Source organism: Hylobates moloch, unplaced genomic scaffold (genome assembly GCF_009828535.3).
Source record: "Hylobates moloch isolate HMO894 unplaced genomic scaffold, HMol_V3 SCAFFOLD_6, whole genome shotgun sequence".
In the NCBI taxonomy this organism is placed as follows: domain Eukaryota; kingdom Metazoa; phylum Chordata; class Mammalia; order Primates; family Hylobatidae; genus Hylobates; species Hylobates moloch.
The window spans coordinates 104,471,244-104,492,083 of NW_026652281.1; the positions used below are offsets into that span (position 1 = coordinate 104,471,244).

A 20,840-nucleotide genomic window follows, 5' to 3' on the forward strand; every position below is an offset into this window, starting at 1 on the left:
TGATCTCAGCTCACTGCAACCTCCCAGGCTGGAGTACAATGGTGCCATCTCAGCTCACTACAACTTCCGCCTCCCACATTCAAGAGATTCTCTTGCCTCAGCTTCCCGAGTAGCTGGGACTACAGGTGCGTGCCACCACACCCAGCTAATTTTTTTTTTTTTTAATTTTTAGTAGAGATGGGGTTTCACCATGTTGGCCAGGCTGGTCTCAAACTCCTGACCTCAGGTGATCCACCTGCCTTGGCTTCCAAAAGTGCTGGGATTACAGGTGTGAGCCACCGCACCCAGCCGAGGTTTAGTCATGTTATAACATGAATGAATCAGTCCTCCATAAAAATTATTCCTTTTTATGACTGAATAATATTTCCTCATATGGATATGCCTGGTAATTTTTGACTGGATGCTGAACATTTTTATTCTACATTGCTGAGTGTCAGATTTTTATATTCCTTAGTTGGACTTTGTTCTGGAATGCAGTTAAGTTACTTCGAATTAGTTTAGTCCCTTTGATCCTGACTTTTCAGTTCTGTTAGTGTGGTTCTACAGCAACCTTTAAGGTAATTTAACCCCTTATTGTATTATACTAAGTGTATTGTACTAAGTGTAACAATACAGATTGTACTAAGATAATACACTTCTGAGAATTCTAGTTGTTGCCCTGTGTATTAGGAGATCCTCCCAGGCTGGCTAGTGGGAACACAACTTTTCCCAGCCTTTATGAACCGTGGGAGTTGTTCCCCCCTACTCTTTTCTGGTGGTTATTGCCCCAGGCTTTGGTATTTTCCTCACACATATGTGTATCATACTGTACCAAAGACCTGAGAGAGGACCCTTCTGCAGATCTTTGGAACTCTTTCTACCTGTAACTTCCTCCTTTCTGGTATTTTGCCCTGAAAATTCCAGCTGCTTTGGCCTCCCTGAACTCTGAACTATGTTTCTTCCACTGAACAAGATACCAGGCTTCATTTGGGCTGCTTTTGTTATCGCCTGAAAACTCTCTCCAGGCAGTGAACGTGGGCAGTCGTCAAGCTGTTTGTTTGCTTCGCTTCTCTCAGGGATCAGTGTCCTGGGTTGCCTGTTGTCCATTGTCTGGAAAGCATTGTTTATATATTTTGTCCAATTTTATAATTGCTTAAGATGGTAAAGTAATTCTGGTCCCTGTCACTCTATGGCAGTGGCTTAAGACAGTTTAAATGAAATGATACATACAAGGAGACAGAATAATAATAGTAATAAACATGGTGAAGCTAGTATTCCAGTTATATGAATAATATCATTATAGTGACTAAGTGCTAGTTTTTCTCTGAATTTCCCAGAAACTAGCATCAAAAGGAAAGTATAGGCCGGGCGCGGTGGCTCATGCCTGTAATCATAGCACTTTGGAGGCCGAGGCAGGCAGATCACCTGAGGTCAGAAGTTCGAGACCAGCCTGGCCAACATGGCAAAACCCCGTCTCTACTAAAAACAGAAAGAAATTACCTGGGCATGGTGGTGTATGCCTGTAATCCCAGCTACTCAGGAGGTTGAGGCAAGAGAATTGCTTGAACCTGGGAGGAAGAGGTTGCAGTGAGCTGAGATCATGCCACTACATTCCAGCCTGGGCGACAGAACAAGACTCCATCTCAAAAAATAATAATAATAAATAAATAAGAAATAAAAAACATAAAAAGGAAAATATAGAAGGGTAGATTATCTTATAGAAAAAAATAAACTATTTTCAATAGAAAAGATAAATGTGTTTTACCCTAAATTTTAAGATAAATTTGTTACATGGGACCTTCTGTGGGGAATTGCTATGAGCTGCTGACATCTGTCTCCATTGTGCCAGCGGGAGCAGCTGGTGGAAGTGATGCTGAGGTGACGGCTGCTGACTGGAAGAAGTGTGACCTGATCGCAAAGATTTTGGCCTCTTGTCCCCAGCAGTCTCTTTCACCAGAGAATTACTACAGGGACATCTGCCCCCAGGTAAATCTTTTTGTTTCTGTTGATCATTTGAGGATTATCTGCTTATGTACAGAAAGAGGACTTTTAATGTTCCTCTAGTATTGAGATAAAAGCAATATAATATTTAAGTTTATTTAGTGAGGAGCCTTCTTAATAAATGAATAAAAATGGGTGGAAGAGACTGACCTAATTGTTCAGTTTAAGAATGGCAAGGCCAGGCGCAGTGGCTCACGCCTGTAATCCCAGCACTTTGGGAGGCCAAGGTGGGCGGATCATGTGAGGTTGGGAGTTCGAGATTAGCCTGATCAACATGGAGAAACCCTGTCTCTACTAAAAAAAAATACAAAATTAGCCGGGTGTGGTGGCACATGCCTGTAATCCCAGCTACTTGAGAGGCTGAGGCAGGAGAATCGCTTGAACCCGGGAGGCGGAGGTTGCCGTGAGCCAAGATTAAGCCATTACACTCCAGCCTGGGCAACAAGAGTGAAACTCCATCTCAAAAAAAAAAGAAGAATGCCTCACTACTACTGAATGATTGGCTCAGCTTGCTCTCAGAGCTAGAATACAAAACTCAAGTTTCATCTTGTTCATTATCTTTTCTCTCCATGTGTTGTTAATTAGTTGTTAAAGGCAGATATTAAATAAACAAGGTAAATTAACATGGCAAACAATTTAAAAAGCATAAAAGAGTAAACCGAAAACTAAGTCTCCCTCCCATTCCTGTTCTCCAGTCCCTCAGAGATAGTCACTGCTATGAATTTCTTTCCAGAGATATTCTGTGTATTATGCATATACCATCATATGTGTATATGTTAATGTATGTGTATATTAACATGTATGTGCATACACACATACATCAACATATACACATGACGGTAAATTTTTTTTTTTTTTTTTTTTTTGAGATGGAGTCTCGCTCTGTCGCCCAGGCTGGAGTGCAGTGGCGCAGTCTCGGCTCACTGCAAGCTCCACCTCCCGGGTTCATGCCACTCTCCTGCCTCAGCCTGTCCGAGTAGCTGGGACTACAGGCTCCCGCCACCGCGCCCGGCTAATTTTTTGTATTTTTAGTAGAGACGGGGTTTCACCATGGTCTCGATCTCCTGACCTCGTGATCCGCCCGCCTCGGCCTCCCAAAGTGCTGGGATTACAGGCGTGAGCCACCGCGCCCGGCGCATGACGGTAAAATTAATGCTAATTTTTTTTTTTTTTTTTTTTTGAGACAGAGTTTCGCCCTTGTTGCCCAGGCTGGAGTGCATTGGTGCAATCTTGGCTCACCACGACCTCCACCTCCCGGGTTCAAGCGATTCTCCTGCCTCAGCCTCCCGAGTAGCTGGGATTACAGGCATGTGCCACCACGCCAGGCTAATTTTGTATTTTTGGTAGAGACAGGGTTTCTCCACATTGGTCAGACTGGTCTCGAACTCCCGACCTCAGGTGATCCGCCTGCCTCGGCCTCCCAAAGTGCTGGGATTATAGGCATGAGCCACCATGCCAGGCCAGTGCTAATTTTTATCTAAATGATAGCATGCAGCATGCCCTCTTTCATTTTGCTTTTTTTCATTGATAGTGTACTTTGGCCAGGCACAGTGGCTCACTCCTGTAATCCCAGCAGTTTGGGAGGCTGAGGTGGGCAGATTACTTGAGGTCAGGAGTTCGAGACCAGCCTGGCCAACATGGAGAAACCCCATCTCTACTAAAAATACAAAAATTGGCCAGGCATGGTGGTGCACGCCTGTAGTCCTGGCTACTCGGGAAGCTGAGGATAGAGAATCTCTTGAACCCGGGAGGCAGATGTTGCAGTGAGCTGAGTTTGCACCAATGCACTCCAGCCTGGGTGACAGAGCAAGACTCCCTCTGAAAAAAAAAAAAAAAAATAGTGTACCTTGGAGATAATGTCATTCATTTTCATGGGTACATGGTATTTCATCATATTAATGTACTATAATTTATTTAACCAGCCTGCTGTTGAGGGACATTTGAGTTGTTTCCATTCTTTTTCTATTACAAATTACACTACAGTTAATATCTGTAAGTCTTTGTACATAACTACCAGTATTACCATAGGAAAAATTCCTAGAATTGAAATTATTGGTTCAGAGGTTTTATGCATTTAAATTTTTGATTGATATGCTTTATGTACCTATTTTCCCACATTTTTACCCACACAATATGTTACAAAGTTTTTTGATCTTTGCTAATCTGATACATGAAAAATGTGGGGCTGGGCATGGTGGCTCACGCCTGTTATCCCAGCACTTTGGGAGGCCGAGGCGGGCGGATCAGGAGGTCAAGAGTTTGAGACCAGCCTGACCAACATAGTGAAACCCCGTCTCTACTAAAAATACAAAAATTAGCTGGGTGTAGTGGCGCGTGCCTGTAATCCCAGCTACTTGGGAGGCTGGGGCAGGAGAATCGCTTGAACCCGGGAGGTGGAGGTTGCAGTGAGCCGAGATTGCACCACTACATTCCAGCCTGGGCGACAGGGCAAGACTCCGTTTCAAAAAAAAGAAAAATGTGGAAGGAGTTTTCTTAATTAATACTCCCTATGCGTATGCCTAAAACGAGCCTGTATTTTATAAATTTGATAAAATTATTTAATAAAAACACTGCAAGTATGAGAGGTGGGCAAAAAAAAAATTTTTTTTTTTTTTTTGAGACGGGGTCTCGCTCTGTCGCCCAGGCTGGAGTGCAGTGGCACAATCTCCGCTCACTGCAAGCTCTGCCTCCCAGGTTCACGCCATTCTCCTGCCTCAGCCTCCTGAGTAGCTGGGAATACAGGGGCCCGCCACCATGCCCGGCTAAGATTTTTGTATTTTTAGTAGAGACAGGGTTTCACTGTGTTAGCCAGGATGGTCTCGATCTCCTGACCTCGTGATCCGCCCACCTCGGCCTCCCGAAGTGTTGGGATTACAGGCGTGAGCCATCGCGCCCGGCCAACAGATTTTTTTAATTAAAAATAAAAACACTGCCTGTTCAGCTCTCTTACCCTTTGATACTGGGTATGTTAAATTAAGAAAAGAATTCTGTTGAATCAGTGTTATTGCAGTGAGTTTATTTTTTGGCTTAAAGAAATTCATGCTTTTTCTTTTTAGTTAATGTCATATTCCTTGCAAAAAACTGGTATTTACTTCTTGTAGTTTTTTTGTAGGTTCTGGATTTATTTCACTTTCAAGATAAATTGACAGCACGACAATTTCAGAGAGTTGCCACCACTACCTTTATAACTTTGTCAAGAGAACGCCCACAATTGGCAGCAAAGTATTTGCTCCAGCCAGTGTTAGCTCCTCTTCATCGATGTTTGAATACAGCAGGTAAAGGAGGAAGTGTGGTGGTTGGGTGTGCCTCTAAAGGACCTTCTTCAGTATTTCACGTTTAAATGATTTAAATCTGTGTTATATCAGTGTCTTTAGTTTTCCTTCCCCTCCTCCCAACTTTTTATTTTGACAAATTCACTTACAAGTTTCAAGAAGAGTATATTGAACTACCCATATATAGATCACCTAGACTGAATAACTTTACATTTTGGCCACATTTGTTTTATCTTTCTCTCTTTCTATACATATAAACATATCTTTTCTGAAGCATTTGAGACTTAGTTGCAGACATCACAACACTTCACCCCTAAATACTTCAGTATGCATCTCCAAAGAAAAATGTCAGTCTCCTACATAACCACAAGGCAATTACCACACTCAGGAAATTTAACATTTATACCATATGCTTTGATATGATATACAAATTCCATTCAAACTTCTCTAATTGTTTCAATAATTTCTTTTAGAGCTATTTTTTTTTTTTAAATCCAGAATTCAATCAAGAATCATGGCTGGGCGCGGTGGCTCAAGCTTGTAATCTCAGCACTTTGGGAGGCTTAGGCGGGCAGATTGCTTGAGCCCAGGAGTTCAAGACCACTGGGGCAACATGGCAAAACCCCGTCTTAACCAAAAAACAATATAAAAATTAGCCAGGCATAGTGGCAAGCGCCTGTAGCCCCAGCTACTTGGGAGGCTGATGTGGGAGGATCGCTTGAGCCTGGGAGGTTGAGGCTGCAGTGAGCCATAGTCACACCTCTGCACTTTAGCCTGGGCAACAGAGTGCAACCCTTGCTCAAAATAATAATAATAATATATGATGAAACTATTTCTAAATAAATAGAAAGACTTATAAAACTTTAAAAACTTTTTTTTTTAATTTTTATTTTTTGTAGTGATGGGATCTTCCTGTATTGTCCAGGCTGGTCTGGAACTCCTGGGCTCAAGCGATCTTCCTGCTTCAGCCTTCCAAAGTGCTGGGATTGCTGAGGCGGGAGGATTGCTTGAGCCCAGGAGTTTGCAACCAGGCTAGGTAACATAATGAGACCTTGTCTTTAGAAAAAATTTTATTTATTTATTTATTTATTTATTTATTTATTTATTTATTTATTTATTTTGAGACGGAGTCTCGCTCTGTCGCCCAGGCTGGAGTGCAGTGGCGCGATCTCGGCTCACTGCAAGCTCTGCCTCCCGGGTTCACGCCATTCTCCTGCCTCAGCCTCTCCGAGTAGCTGGGACTACAGGCGCCCGCCACCACGCCCGGCTAATTTTTTGTATCTTTAGTAGAGACGGGGTCTCACCGTGGTCTCGATCTCCTGACCTCGTGATCCGCCCGCCTCGGCCTCCCAAAGTGCTGGGATTACAAGCGTGAGCCACCACGCCCGGCCTAGAAAAAATTTTAAAAATTAGCTGGGCGTCTTGGTGCATGCCTGTATTCCCAACTGCTCGGGAAGCTGAGGTGGGAGGATCACTTGAGCCCAGGAGGTTGAGGTTGCAGTGAGCCATGATCACACAGTTCCACTCCAGAGCCTGGGTTATAGAGCAAGACCCTGTCTCAAATAAATAAAAATAAAATATAACTGTTTTAAAACTTTTTGAAGGGAAATTTTTAAACACATATTATAGAGATTATATAGTGAACTCCTATGTACCTGTCACCTAGATACAACTATTAACTCTGCCATTTTCTTTCTTTTTTTTTTTTTAAGACAGTCTCGCTCTGTCACCCAGGCTGGAGTGCAGTGGCATGATCTCGGCTCACTGCAAGCTCCGCCTCCCAGGTTCATACCATTCTCCTGCCTCAGCCTCCCGAGTAACTGGAATTACATGCCCCCGCCACCACACCCAGCTAGTTTTTTGTATTTTTAGTAGAGACAGGGTTTCACTGTGTTAGCCAGGACGGTCTCGATCTCCTGACCTTGTGATCCGCCTGCCTCAGCCTCCTAAAGTGCTAGGATTACAGGCATGAGCCACTGCACCTGGCCAACTCTGCCATTTTCATTTCATCCAATCCCCAATTTTTATTCAATTAAGTTTAAAATGAAATTTTTTTTTTTTTTTTTTTTTTTTTGCGACAGAGTCTCACTCTGTTGCCCAGGCTTGAGTGCAGTGGCACAATCTTGGCTCACTGCAACCTCTGCCTCCTAGGTTCAAGCGATTCTCCTGCCTCAGCCTCCTGAGTAGCTGGGACTACAGGCCTGCCCCACCACACCCGGCTAACTTGTTATATTTTTAGTAGAGACGGGGTTTCACCATATTGGCCAGGTTGGTTTCAAACTCCTGACTTTGTGATCCGCCCGCCTCGGCCTCCCAAAATACTGGGATTACAGGCGTGAGCCACCGCGCGCCAGCCTAAAATGAAAATTCTAAGTGATAATGTGCTATAGGTTAATTGGCAATGTGGTGTTTTTTCTTAGTAATACATAAAATAACAATGCATGTTTATAATCAGTGGCATCATATATTCCATGAAATGTGTGTGAATGGTATATTGTTCAATGGTAACCATGTCAGTTTTCTGATCTTAGGTGTTACTTACTGAGCCATCTTTCTAGTAAAACTTTCTTCCTTAGCTTTAGTATGTCCTATTCAGTGAGGCACTAAATATGGGTAATTTTGTGTGTTTTTTTTCTAGAGCTTCCAGAGAGTGACATGGTACCAGGAGCTATTTTGGTGACAGAAGAAGAACTTAGTAGATGCATTGAGGATGTGTTTAAGGTTGGTAATCTCAGTCACTAATGTTTTTATTTACTTCTTATTTAAAATTTAAAATTTTTTTTAAACTTTTTCTTTTTTTGTAGAGATGGGGGTCTCACCACGTTGCCCAGTCTGGTCTTGAACTCCTGGCCTCAAGCGATCCTCCTTCCTTAGCCTCCCAAAGTGCTGGGATTACAGGTGTGAGCCACTGCTCCCAGCCTTTTAAAATAATTTTACCTTTTAATTAGCACTTGAAGCATTGGAATGACTAATCTAAAGCTCCAAGCTGTCAGAATCTTTTCACTTTGAAAACCAGAAACTATAAGCTGACCTTTTTTGTCTTTTGTTGTTGTTGTTTTTCCTTTTTGTGGAGAATGAGATCTCGCTATATTGCCCAGGCAGGTCTCGAACTCCTGGGCTCAAGCTATCCTCTTGCCTCTGCCTCCATAAGAGCTGGTATTACAGGCGTGAGCCACTGCGCCTGGCAAGCTGACCTTTTTAAGTGAAAAAACTGATATATTTTTGAAACCCTGTTAATTACATCATTTATTCTAAATGTTGAAATAGTTTAGATTCTCGAACTGGCAAATGCCACTGATGAAAGCATGTCTATTGAAGAAATTGACACGGAGCCGGGCATGGTGGCTCACGCCTGTCATCCCAGCACTTTGGGAGGCCGAGGAGAGCGGATCACCTGAGGCCCGGAGTTCAAGACCAGCCTGGCCAATATGGCGAAATCCTATCTCTACTAAAAATACAAAAATTAGCCAGGCATGGTGGCATGCACCTGTGATCCCAGCTACTAGGAGGCCGAGACAGGAGAATTGCTTGAACCCAGGAGGTGGAGGTTGCAGTGTGCCAATATGATGCCATTGCACTTCAGCCTGGGGATAGAGCGAGACTCTGTCTCCAGACAAACAAAAAAAGAAATTGACAGGGGCATTTTCAATACTATAGCCTTCTTAAAAGTGTATGATAATTGAATCTACTTTATAACTTTTGATAGTAATTACTGTCATAACAAATTAAGTCTGAATAAATGATTCCTGCAAATGACTACATAAATATATAACAAGAATGAAAACTTGCTTTTCTATTCATAGGGAGAAAAAAAAGAATGAAAACTAAGAATCTAAATGTTATGTTCTTTATTATCACAGTCTTATAAATATATATGGCATATGCTTTTGGAAAACAAATGAAATTCATTGTGTTATGGCTAGATGGAATTAGGGTAAATATTCTTTAAAGTTTATTTTAGGCCCAGTGTGGTGGCTTATGCCTATAATTCCAGCACTTTGGGAGGCCAGGGCAGGGGGATTACTTGAGGCCAGGAGTTCAAGACCAGTCTGGTGAATATAGTGAGACCCGAGCTCTATAAAAAATAAAAATAATAAATAAGGTTTATTTTAATAAATTTATAATAATTTACTGCTGAACACTTTTACATTAGAAAACAGCTTTCAAAACTGTATTTCATATAAAAAGGTACAGCTGCTTTGGAAAATAGTTTGACATTTCCTCAAAAAGTTAAACCTGGAGTTGTCATATGACCCAGCAATTCCACTACTAGGTATATACCCAAGAGAAATGAAAACATGTTCATATAGGCCAGGCACGGTAGCTCACACCTGTAATCCCAGCACTTTGGGAGGCCCAGGCGGGCAGATCACGAGGTCAGGAGATCGAGACCATCCTGGCTAACACGGTGAAACCCCGTCTCTACTAAAAATACAAAAAAATTAGCCAGGCGTGGTGGTGGGCAGCTGTAGTCCCAGCTACTCGGGAGGCTGAAACAGGAGAATGGCGCAAACCTGGAAGGCAGAGCTTGCAGTGAGCCAAGATCACGCCACTGCACTCCAGCCCAGGCGACGAGCGAGACTCCGTCTCAAAAGAAAAAAAAAAAGTGTTCATACAAAAACCTGTATGTGAATTTAGTAGGTAGGACAGGGAGCAATTACAAATGGCACAAGGGATCTTTTGATGAAGGAAAGGCTCTAAAATTGTATTGTGGTGATGGTTTTGCAAATCTGTAAATTTACTAAAATTCACTGAACTGTATATTTAAAATAAATTATTTTATGGTTTTTAAAGTATACTCAATAAACCAGTTTTATTAAAAAAAAAAAAATACTTGGCATGGTGGCTCACACCTGTAATCCCAACACTTTGGGAGGCCAAGGTGGGTGGATCATGAGGTCAGTAGATCAAGACCATCCTGGCTAACATGGTGAAACCCGTCTCTACTAAAAATACAAAAAATTAGCCGGACGTTGTGGTACACGCCTGTAGTCCCAGCTACTGAGGAGGCTGAGGCAGGAGAATCACTTGAACCTGGGAGGCGGAGGTTGCAGTGAGCCGAGATTGTGCCACTGTACTCCAGCTTGGAAAACAGAGCGAGACTCTGTCTGAAAATAAATAAATAAATAAAAATACAAAGATTAGCTGCATGTGGTGGCATGTGCCTGTAATCCCAGTTACTCTGCAGGCTGAGGCAGAAGTATCACTTGAACCTCGGAGATGGAGGCTGCAGTTAGCTGAGATCACACCATTGCATTCCAGCCTGGGCAACAGAGCAAGACTCTGCCTCAAAAAAAGAAAAGATTAAAAATAAAGTGTACAGGCACACCTGTAATCCCAGCACTTTGGGAGGCCAAGGTGAATGGATTACCTGAGGTAAGGAGTTCAAGACCAGCCTGGCCAACATGGCAAAACCCTGTCTCTATTAAGAATACAAAAATTAGCCGGGCATGGTGGCGGGCACCTATAATCCCAGCTACCCGGGAGGCTGAGGCAGGAAAATCACTTGAACCCGGGAGGCAGAGGTTATGGTCAGCCGAGATCGCACCACTGCACTCCAGCTGAGCGACAGAGTAAGACTCTCTCTCAAAATAAGTAAATAAATAAATAAATAAAGTGTGCAGATCAATGGCTTTTATGTATATTCATAGATATGTACAACTGTCATCACGATCAACTTTAGAACTTTTTATTCCAAAAAAGAAAACCCCGGCCAGGCACAATGGCTCATGCCTGTAATCCCAGCACTTTAGGATGCCGAGGCAGGAGGATCACCTGAGGTCAGGAGTTTGAGACCAGCCTGGCCAACGTGACAAAATCCCGTCTGTATTAAAAATATAAAAATTAGCTGGACATGGTGGTGCACGCCTGTAATCCCAGCTACTTGGGAGGCTGAGGCAGGAGAATCGCTTGAACCTGGGAGGCGGAGGTTGCGGTGAGCCAAGATCGCGCCACTACACTGCAGCCTGGGTGACAGAGCAAGACTGTGTCTCACAAAAAAAAAAAAAAGAAAGAAAAAGAAAAGAACGCCCCCCGCACCACTTAGCCATCACTCTCAAATCTCTCCACCACCAATCCCCCATCCCCTATAAATAGGCAACCACTAATCTGTATTCTCTCTCTCAAGATTTGCCTATTGTGTACATTTCATATAAATGGAATTGTACAATATGTTTTTTTTTTGTGATTGGCTTCTTTCACTTTGCATGATATTATAACATGGAGCTGTACTTCATTTCTTTTCATTGCCAAATGGTATTCTCTTGTATTAACATGCCTCATTTTGTTTATCTATTCATCAGTAAATGGACATTTAGGTTGTTTCCATAATAGCCATAATAACATTTTGGCTATTATTAATAATGCTGCTATGGACATTCATGTAAACATTATTGTGTATATTTATGTTTTCATTTCTCTTTGGTATATACCTAGGAATAGAATTCCTGGATCATGTAGTAACTCTGTTTAACTGTTTGAGGCACTTCTAGACTGTTGTCCAAAGTGACTGCACCATTTTACATTCCCATCGGCAGTATATGAGGGTATAAAGTGAATCGATTCTTTCAGATAAGAAGGCAGATGCTTTTGTTTTGCTTTAAGCTTTCTGCATGATACTAGTAGATTCATAGATAGAAACATACCTAATGCTAAATGACGAGTTAATGGGTGCAGCACACCAACATGGCACATGGATACATATGTAACAAATCTGCACATTGTGCACATGTACCCTAGAACTTAAAGTATAATAATAATAAAAAGAAAAGAAAAAAAAGAAAATGCAAACTCATTCTCCATAACACTCACTTTATTGCTTTTTTTTTTTTTTTGAGACCGAGTCTGACTCTGTTACCCAGGGTGGAGTGCAGTGAGATGACTTGGCTCACTGCAACTTACACCTCCCAGGTTCAAGTGATTCTCCTGCTTCAGCCTCCCCAGTAGCTGGAATTACAGGCACCCACCGCCACGCCGAGCTAATTTTTGTATTTTTTGTAGAGACAGGGTTTCACCATGTTTGCCAAGCTGGTCTCAAACTCCTGACCTCAAGCAATCCTCCTGCCTTGTCCTTCCAAAGTGCTGGGATTATAGTCATAAGCCACCGTGCCCGGCCTCACTCACTTTATTTGTAAAGTGAAATGTTTACTACCCTTTTATTTAATTTCACTATTTTTGAAAATGGAGTCTACCCTTTGAGGGTTGACCTGGCACACAAATATGGAATCAGATTGCTCAGAGATTGAAAGATGACATGGTGACTATGTGACTATAGTGCTGTTTTTATTTTTTAATGCCTCATGGATAGACTCCTGAAAAGAGGGGTCTTCTATCCTGTTCTGAATATTAGTAGGCAAAGACTTTTCAGATTATGGAGAGATAAGAAATTATTAGAGCAGTCTAGAAAGCAGATGTTCTAAATTAGAGAACAGTGGCCTACTAACTTTCAGAAAGACCATGTCCCATCTAAGAAATAGCATGATGAAAAACTGCCAAGTGGTTGGGTTTGGAATGTTGGAAAGAGTTGAAAGTACTGTCGGGATAGGGGTAAGACTAATTGTGACTAAATTTTGTTGCAAACCCCTTATGGTATGCCTTAGAAGCCAGTAAATTTAGAGGGTGAAAAAAAAAGCAAACAGATAATTTCTTTCTAGCAAGGGAGTTATCCTCTAAAAAACAGAGAGAGATCTGGAAATAATGAATCCTGCCATTTCTCCTATTCTTGGTCCCCAAAAAGGAGGGAGGAAACCTTCATAGTTTGGTCAACAGTTTGGCGAATTTAAAGCCCCCTGGAGAGGCAAGCAGACCATTAGTTTTCTGTAGACACTTGGTTATGCACCAAGGATTGGCACTGTGGTGAAACTAAGAGGGGTGGAAGGGTAATTATTTTCTCTGCAAGGTTTTGGCAGCCAGCTGCAGTGGGAAAACAGGAAATGTGTATGTTGGAGGAAAATGGTAAACACTGGGTAAAATTTAACAACAAAGGATGTGTTGTGTCTATTAACTTTCTGCTAATACTAAATTATAGAGTACAGCTCAAAGGCAGGAAATAAGGAAAATATCGGGGATGGGTAAATTGATCCAGCTGCTCACTAGGTAACATGGAGGATAACAAAAGAGTGTTTAATTTTAGAGAAGCATTTGGGAACATTTCCAGTTCTTTTTTTCTCTCTCTCTCTTTTTTTATTCTTGTTAACAGATTTATTAGGACAAAAATTCACGTAACATACAGTCCACTCATTTCAAGTGTACAGCTCGGTGTTTTTTAGTATGTTCATAGGGTTTTACAACCATCGTCAGTCTAATTTTAGAATATTTTTGTTCCCCTTAAAAGAAACCCATATCCATTAGCTGTCATTCTCCATTCTCCCCACTCTGCTCATAGCCTTAGGCAACCACTCATCTATTTTCTGTCTCTATAGATTTGCCTATTCTGGACATTTCATATCAATGGAATCATACAATTTATGGTCTTTTGTGATTGGCTTCTTTCAAGTCTAGTCAAGTGAAGCAGTCAGAGCGAAAAGGGGTCAAAGAAATCTGTAACTGGTTGTGATTAATTAGTTGTAAACACCACTGCACTGGAGCATGATGTTTTTAAGGTTCATTTGTATTGCAGCATGAAGCAGTACTTCAGTCCTTCTTATTGCCAAAAAGTATGCCATTATATGGATATACCTCATTTTACTTATCTGTTCATCTGTTGATGGATATTTGGGTCGTTTTCACAATTTAGCTCTTATGAATAATGTTGCTATAAACATTGGTGTACTTTATTAGTTTTTGTGTGAGCCTGTTATCGTTTCTTTTGCCTGTATACCTTGGAGTGGAATGCTGGATCATATTGTAACTGTATGTTTAAACTTTTGAGGACCTGCCAAACATTTCTGAAGCAGCTACACCATTTTACATTCCCACCAGCAATATATGAGGGCTCCAATGTCTCTACATCTGGCCAAAATTTTTTACCTGTCTTGCCTTTTTTATTATAGTCCTCCTAGTGGGAGTAAAGTAGTATCTTATTGTCATTTTGATTTACGTTTCCTAATGGCTAATGATATTGAACAGCTTTTCATGTGTTTATTGGCCATTTTCATGTCTTCTTTGGAGAAATGTCTATTAAGGCCCTTTGTCCATTTTTTTTTTTTTTTTTTCTGAGACAGTCTTGCTCCGTCTCCCAGGCTGGAGTGCAGTGGCACAATCTCAGCTTGCTGCAACAACCTCTGCCTCCCAGGTTCAAGCAATCCTACTACCTCAGCCTCCCATGTAGCTCGGATTACAGGTGTGCACCACCACACCTGGCTAATTTTTTGTCCATTTTTAAATTGGGTTATTATCTTTTCATTATTGATGAGTTGAGGGATGGGCTCCTGGCTTAACAAACAGCTCACTCCAGAGAAATCCTCCTCACCAATCTCATCTCAGTCTCTCCATACTTTTTTTTTTGAGACAGAGTTTTGCTCTTATTGCCCAGGCTGGAGTACAATGGCATGATCTCAGCTCACTGCAACCCCCGCCTCTTGGGTTCAAGCAATTCTCCTGCCTCAGCCTCCCCAGTAGCTGGGATTATAGGCGCCTGGCACCACGCCTGGTTAATTTTTTGTATATTTTATTAGAGACGGGGTTTCACCATGTTGGCCAGGCTGGTCTCGAACTCCTGACCTCAGGTGATCCACCTGCCTCAGCCTCCCAAAGTGCTGGGATTACAGGCATGAGCCATTGCACCTGGCCCATAGTTTCTTTTTTTGAGACCGAGTCTTGCTCTGTCGCCCAGGCTGGAGTGCGGTGATGCGATCTCGGCTTACTGCAACCTCTGCCTCCCAGGTTCAAGCGATTCTCTTGCCTCAGCTTCCCAAGAAGCTGGGATTACAGGCGCCAGCCACCACACCTAGCTAATTTTTGTATTTTTAGTAGAGATGGGGTTTTGCTATGTTGTCCAGGCTGGTCTCAAACTTCTGACCTCAGGTGATCCACCTGCCTCGGCCTCCCAAAGTGCTGGGATTATAGGCATGAGCCACCATGCTTGGCCCTTCCATACTTTTGATCCTTCTCTCCCCTCTTTCTGGAAGAGCAGTTTTTATAATCCCCAACCTGTTCTCATCTTAGTCTGGTGTCTTCCTTTGGAGTGTAGGTCTATTTTATCTTGGTGCCTCACTTGGCATTTTCACCTTGACATCCCCTGTCATGTGCACCATTGCCACCACCCACCCAGTGGCCACCCCAGAGGCTGTGCACTAGCTGCAGAGCAGCCCGTGTCACCGTTATACACTATCCTGATCAGACTGCAGGTTATCTGATTTTTTAGACCATAGGAGAATTCAAAGTTAAAAAATAGAAGTTAGACTAAATAAGGCACAATGACAAGAGAATGCCAGCAGAGAGGAACAAGAAAGAACACCAAAAAACTACTCAAAAAGGGCATAAGAATTTGAAAAGCAAAGTTTGTTGGGGCTGGTATGTCCAATATACTTTGTTTAAAAAGGCAAGGATTGCATATTAGAAATATTTCCTTCTAGGGCCAGGCACAGTGGCTCATGCCTATCATCCCAGCACTTTGGGAGGCCAAGGTGGGCAAATCACTTGAGGTCAGGAGTTCAAGACCAGCCTGGCCAGCATGGTGAAACCCTGTCTCTACTAAAAATACAAAAAAATTAGCCGGGCGTGGTGGCTCTTGCCTGTAATCCTACCTACTTGGGAGGCTGAGGCAGGAGAATCGCTTGAACCAGGGAGGCAGAGGTTGCAGTGAGCCGAGATCGTGCCACTGCACTCCAGCCTGGGCAACAGAGCAAGACTCTGTCTAAAAAAAAAAAAAAAAGAATAAACCCTCAATGCTCTGAATGAAAATTTTATGATGGGAAAAATTATAGGGGAAGGGCTTTTTACTCTTGCATCCTTCACTCCAGCAGGGAGTAGAGCAGGTGGTTCTGATGGCTCTGGGGGGCCAGGAGGAAAGTTCTCCACATGTAGGTGCATTCATAGGTGCTAGGTGAATTGAATTGAAAACCTAGCATAGCCACGTGTACTTCATCTGCATAAATGATTCTCACCTCTATGTATGTACCTTCTATCTGGTAAAATTATCTAAGACATAAAGGGGATATGCAGCTCAAAACACTTTTAGTCCAGTGGTTCTCCATTCTGTCCTTCTGCTCTGAATGCCTGGGACCCAAACCCTAGAATGCTTAAATTATTTGCCCTCTCTGGTATGAGAAGGATTAATAGTGTATTCTTTGTCTAGAGAGGTGAAGGGAGGCCTAGACTGCACAGAGATTGGTTCTGGGTAGGACAATGTAAGAGAGTTGCAATTCATTTTTATTTGGACATTTTTTGCTCGTAAGAGGATAGGCTAGATTCTGAAATGGGGAAAACGTTTCCTTGTAGTATTCTTCACAGTACTTGCCTGACACTCTTCCTAAAAGCAGAAGAAATGTTAGGGTAGGAAAAACTAGGAGGCACTTAATTAGTTTATTTCCTCCATTCTCATTTCCATTTTATCTCTCTGTTTCCAGATTCAGGGAATCTTGCCTTTAATTAGCCAAGTCTTTTCTCCATTTAATCTTAATGAATTTCTAATTACAGCTATTCTGTCAGATTGGATATTTGACTCCTCTTTCTGAATTTTTAATTAGGTTTGCAGAGTAAATTAGAATAATAGAATCTTAGAACTGGAAGGAACTTCAGAAATAATTTAGTGTAACCGCTCACTTTTTAAATAGACTTTATTTATTATTATTTTTTTTTGAACCTGAGTTTCGCTCTGTCGCCCAGGCTGGAGTGCAGTGGTGCAATCTCAGCTTATTGCAGCCTCTGCCTCCTGGGTTCAAGTGGTTCTCCTACCTCAGCCTCTGAGTAGCTGGGATTACACCTGGGATTACAGGCATGTACCACCATGCCCGGCTAATTTTTGTATTTTTAGCAAAAGTAGGTCTTCGCTATATTGGCTGGGTTGTTCTTGAACTCCTGACCTCAAGTGATCCACCCGCCTCAGCCTCCCAAAGTGCTGGGATTACAGGCGTAAGCCACCACGCCTACCAATAGACTTTATTTTTTAAGAGCAGTTTTAGGTTCACAGAAAAATTAAGTGGAAAGTACAGGGAGTTCCCATATATCTATCTCCAGACAGCCTGGTATATTTGTTACAATTGATGAACCCACCTTAATGCCTCAGTATCATCCAAAGTCCATAGTTTACATTGGGGTTCACTGTTGGAGTTGTATAGTCTATGAGTTTTGACAGATTAACCCCTCATTTTGTAGTAAAGAAAATAAAATCCAAAAGATTTTGTGAAGTGACTTGTTCCAAATCATACAGCTGGGGAGTGGCAGAGCAGGTCCAGGAACCAATCTTTCCTTCCCTTTCACTCTCCCTTTCTGTGTTTAGAAAAGATCATATTTGCACATGGTACAAATTTAAGAGGACAAAAAACTTTATAGTGAAAAGTTAGTCTCTTTCTAATCTTGGTTCCCTGCACTGGCAATAATTCTTTCTGGAAACATCCATGTGTAATTGAACTGTGACCTTGAATTACAAGCAAAAGACCGAAAGAAGTATCTTCAAGGCTGTTAGCTTTTCTAAATGCTTTGGTTCAGACTCTCTGGTATGGTGTAGCACCTTTGAGCCAGACAGACCTAGGTTGGAATCTGGCTCCAAAGTTGACTGTCCATGCAACTTTAGGTAACTTATTTAACACTTGATTTGTGAGGATGAAATAAGGTAACTTGGTGGGTTCATGGCATATTGTAGCACATAAGTGCTTAAAAAACTGTCAGTTCTCTTTTGGTTCAGGGAAACTTGTTTTTTAAAAAGACGATCTTATGCAATATGTTCTGAAAGCATGCACAGTGCAAAATACTTGCTATATTAGGTAACTTGCCTTGTTCTTTTTTCCTCTCACAAGTCTTAATTACACTCAGCAAGTGCATTAGAAGTTCTGGAACACTACTTTCAGAAAGATCACTGTAATGTTTTAGAAGGCTGTATTTGACTAGTTTAATCTTTAGGAGGTGTAAAATCAAGTTCCAGCCTGTACTGAATTTCAGTGTTAGGATTCAGTCAGCTTGATTCCGAATAGGCCCATCATGTTTGTATTCCCACACATGTACATCCCTGTAAAAGATAAGCCCATAAGTTAAGAAAATATTTCCGTTCACAATAGCATCAAACATATAAAACATTTAGGAAGAAATCTAACATTTGTATGGGGTGTATATTTCACAAAATCTTTTAACATGAATTATCTTAATTGGTCCTTATGCCAAAGGCTTGATGCCTACGTTATAAATGAGAAAATGGAGACTGAGAGAGACTTAAATGTCTTATCCATGTTCACTCATTTAACGTGTAATTTGGGGCAGTCACAAAGGTGACAGAAACAAAATTAACATCCAAGCTTCCTGACTACTGACTTCCCTGTGCTCTTTCAACTACTCTGCAGTAGTCTCTAAGGGACATGCTTAGCAATGTCATGGAAGTCTATGAAATGAGAAATGGGGCACATGGCCGGGTGTGGTGGCTCACGCCTATAATCCCAGCACTTTGGGAGGCCAAGGTGGGTGGATTGCTTGAGTCAGGAGTTCAAGACCAGCCTGGCCAATATGGTGAAACCCTGTCTGTCTTTACTAAAAATATAAAAATTAGACCAGGCGTGGTTGCTCATGTCCATAATCCCAGCACTTTGGGAGGCCAAGGCAGTTGGATCACCTGAGGTCAGGAGTTCAAAAACAGCCTGGCCAACATGGCGAAACCCCATCTCTACTACCAAAAAAATAAAAAAAAATTAGCTGGATGTGATGGCAGGTGCCTCTAATCCCAGCTATTCAGGAAGCTGAGGCAGGAGAATTACTTGAACCTGGGAGGCAGAGGTTGCAGGGAGCCGAGATTGCACCAGTGCACTCCAACCGGGGCAACAGAGGGAGACTCCATCTCAAAAAAAAAAAAAGACTTTGGGAGGCTGAGGTGGGTGGATCGCTTGAGGTCAGGAGTTCAAGATCAGCCTGGCCAACATGGTGAAACCCCATCTCTACTAAAAATACAGAAATTAGCCAGGTGTGGTGGTGCACACCTATAATCCCAGCTACTCAGGAGGCTGAGGCAGGAGAATCACTTGTAGCTGGGAGGGGGAGGTTGCAGTAGGCCGAGATCGCACCATTGCACTCCAGCCTAGGTAACAAGAGCAAAACTCCATCTCAAAAAAAAAAAAAAAAAGAAATTAGCTGGGCATAATGGGCATCTGTAATCCCAGCTATTCGGGTAGGTGAGGCAGGAGAATCACCTGAACTGGGGAGGCGGAGGTTGCAGTGAGCCAAGGTTGCACCACTTCTTTCCAGCCTGGGTTACAGAGCAAGGCTCCCTCTCAAGAATTCAAAAAAAAGAAAGAAATGGAGCATGTGAGAACTCCATTCTGTTTTGTTTTATTTTGTTTGCTTTGAAACAGAAACACGTTTATTCTTAATGTTTTTGACCATTTTGATTCCACCCACTTTTTTCTTTCTCTTTTAAATTTCTAGCCAATCCTTCCAGAAAAATTCCATCCTCCAGATATTGAAGTTAGATGTTATACAAGCCAATGTACAGTCCAGCTTTGCTCAGTCTGCTCTCCCTTCCATGGCTGAAGTTCTATGATTCTGCTCTGTTAGTTAGCACTGATGGAATCACCTGTAGCTACAGCTTAAGGAAGGAAGGAAGGAAAGAAGAAAGGGAGGGAGGGGGGAAGGGAGGGAGGGAAAGGAAAGGAAAGGGGGAGGGAGGGAGGGAAAGGAAAGGGGGAGGGAGGGAGGGAAAGGAAAGAGGGAGGGAAGGAGGGAGGGAGAGAGGAAGGAAGGAAGGCAGGGAGGGAGGGAAAGAGAAAGGAAATGCATAGGGCATTGTAATTTCTCCACAAAAATAGAGCTTTTGGAAAATAGCTCTATTTTGTTCATTTATTCTTTGATTCAATCAGTCACAAAAACATTTATCAGGTATTTACTGAAAGCCAGACACTTTGCCAGGTTCACAAATACAGAAATGATTAAGAGCCGCCGGGCGCGGTGGCTCACGCCTGTAATCCCAGCACTTTGGGAGGCCGAGGCGGGCGGATCACGAGGTCAGGAGATCGAGACCATCCTGGCTAACACAGTGAAACCCCGTCTCTACTAAAAGTACAAAAAATTAGCCGGGCGAGATGGCGGGCGCCTGTACTCCCAGCTACTCGGGAGGCTGAGGCAGGAGAATGGCGTGAACCCCGGGGGGCGGAGCCTGCAGTGAGCCGAGATCGCGCCACTGCACTCCAGCCTGGGCGACAGCGAGACTCTGTCTCAAAAAAAAAAAAAAAAAAAAAAAAACCCCTACCCCCCCCCCGGCAGACAGCGAGACTCTGAAAAAAAAAAAAAAAAAAAAAAAAAAAAAGAGCCAACTGCTGCCTTCAAGGCGTTCCTAGTCAAGTAGACAAAGAGTTACAGTAGTATGTGGGCCATAGCTAAGATCATCCTATCGCTTATTGCAGAGCAGCCCTCTAAGCTTAGATGAAGGATTTTAAGTCTTAACCGCAGACGCCTCATATCATAGCTGGCTGGATCTGCAAAAGAAAGCCGAGGTGCAATCAGGAAGAAATG

General features: G+C 42.5%; 1 protein-coding gene across 8 annotated transcripts in view; it reads left to right on the forward strand.

Annotated features, from left to right (window-relative positions):
- Positions 1–20,840, forward strand: part of TANGO6 (transport and golgi organization 6 homolog) — a 241,790-nt gene that overhangs the window by 14,631 nt on the left and 206,319 nt on the right. For all 8 annotated transcript variants that reach the window (XR_004248798.2, XM_032157750.2, XM_058441145.1 and 5 more), the window contains exons 4-6: positions 1,829–1,965; positions 5,093–5,255; positions 7,891–7,973. Coding sequence is in view for 7 of the 8 variants with exons in the window: in XM_032157750.2 (XP_032013641.1) it covers positions 1,829–1,965; positions 5,093–5,255; positions 7,891–7,973 (383 nt within the window). In the remaining variant the exon portion in view is untranslated. The remainder of the gene's footprint in view (positions 1–1,828; positions 1,966–5,092; positions 5,256–7,890; positions 7,974–20,840) is intronic.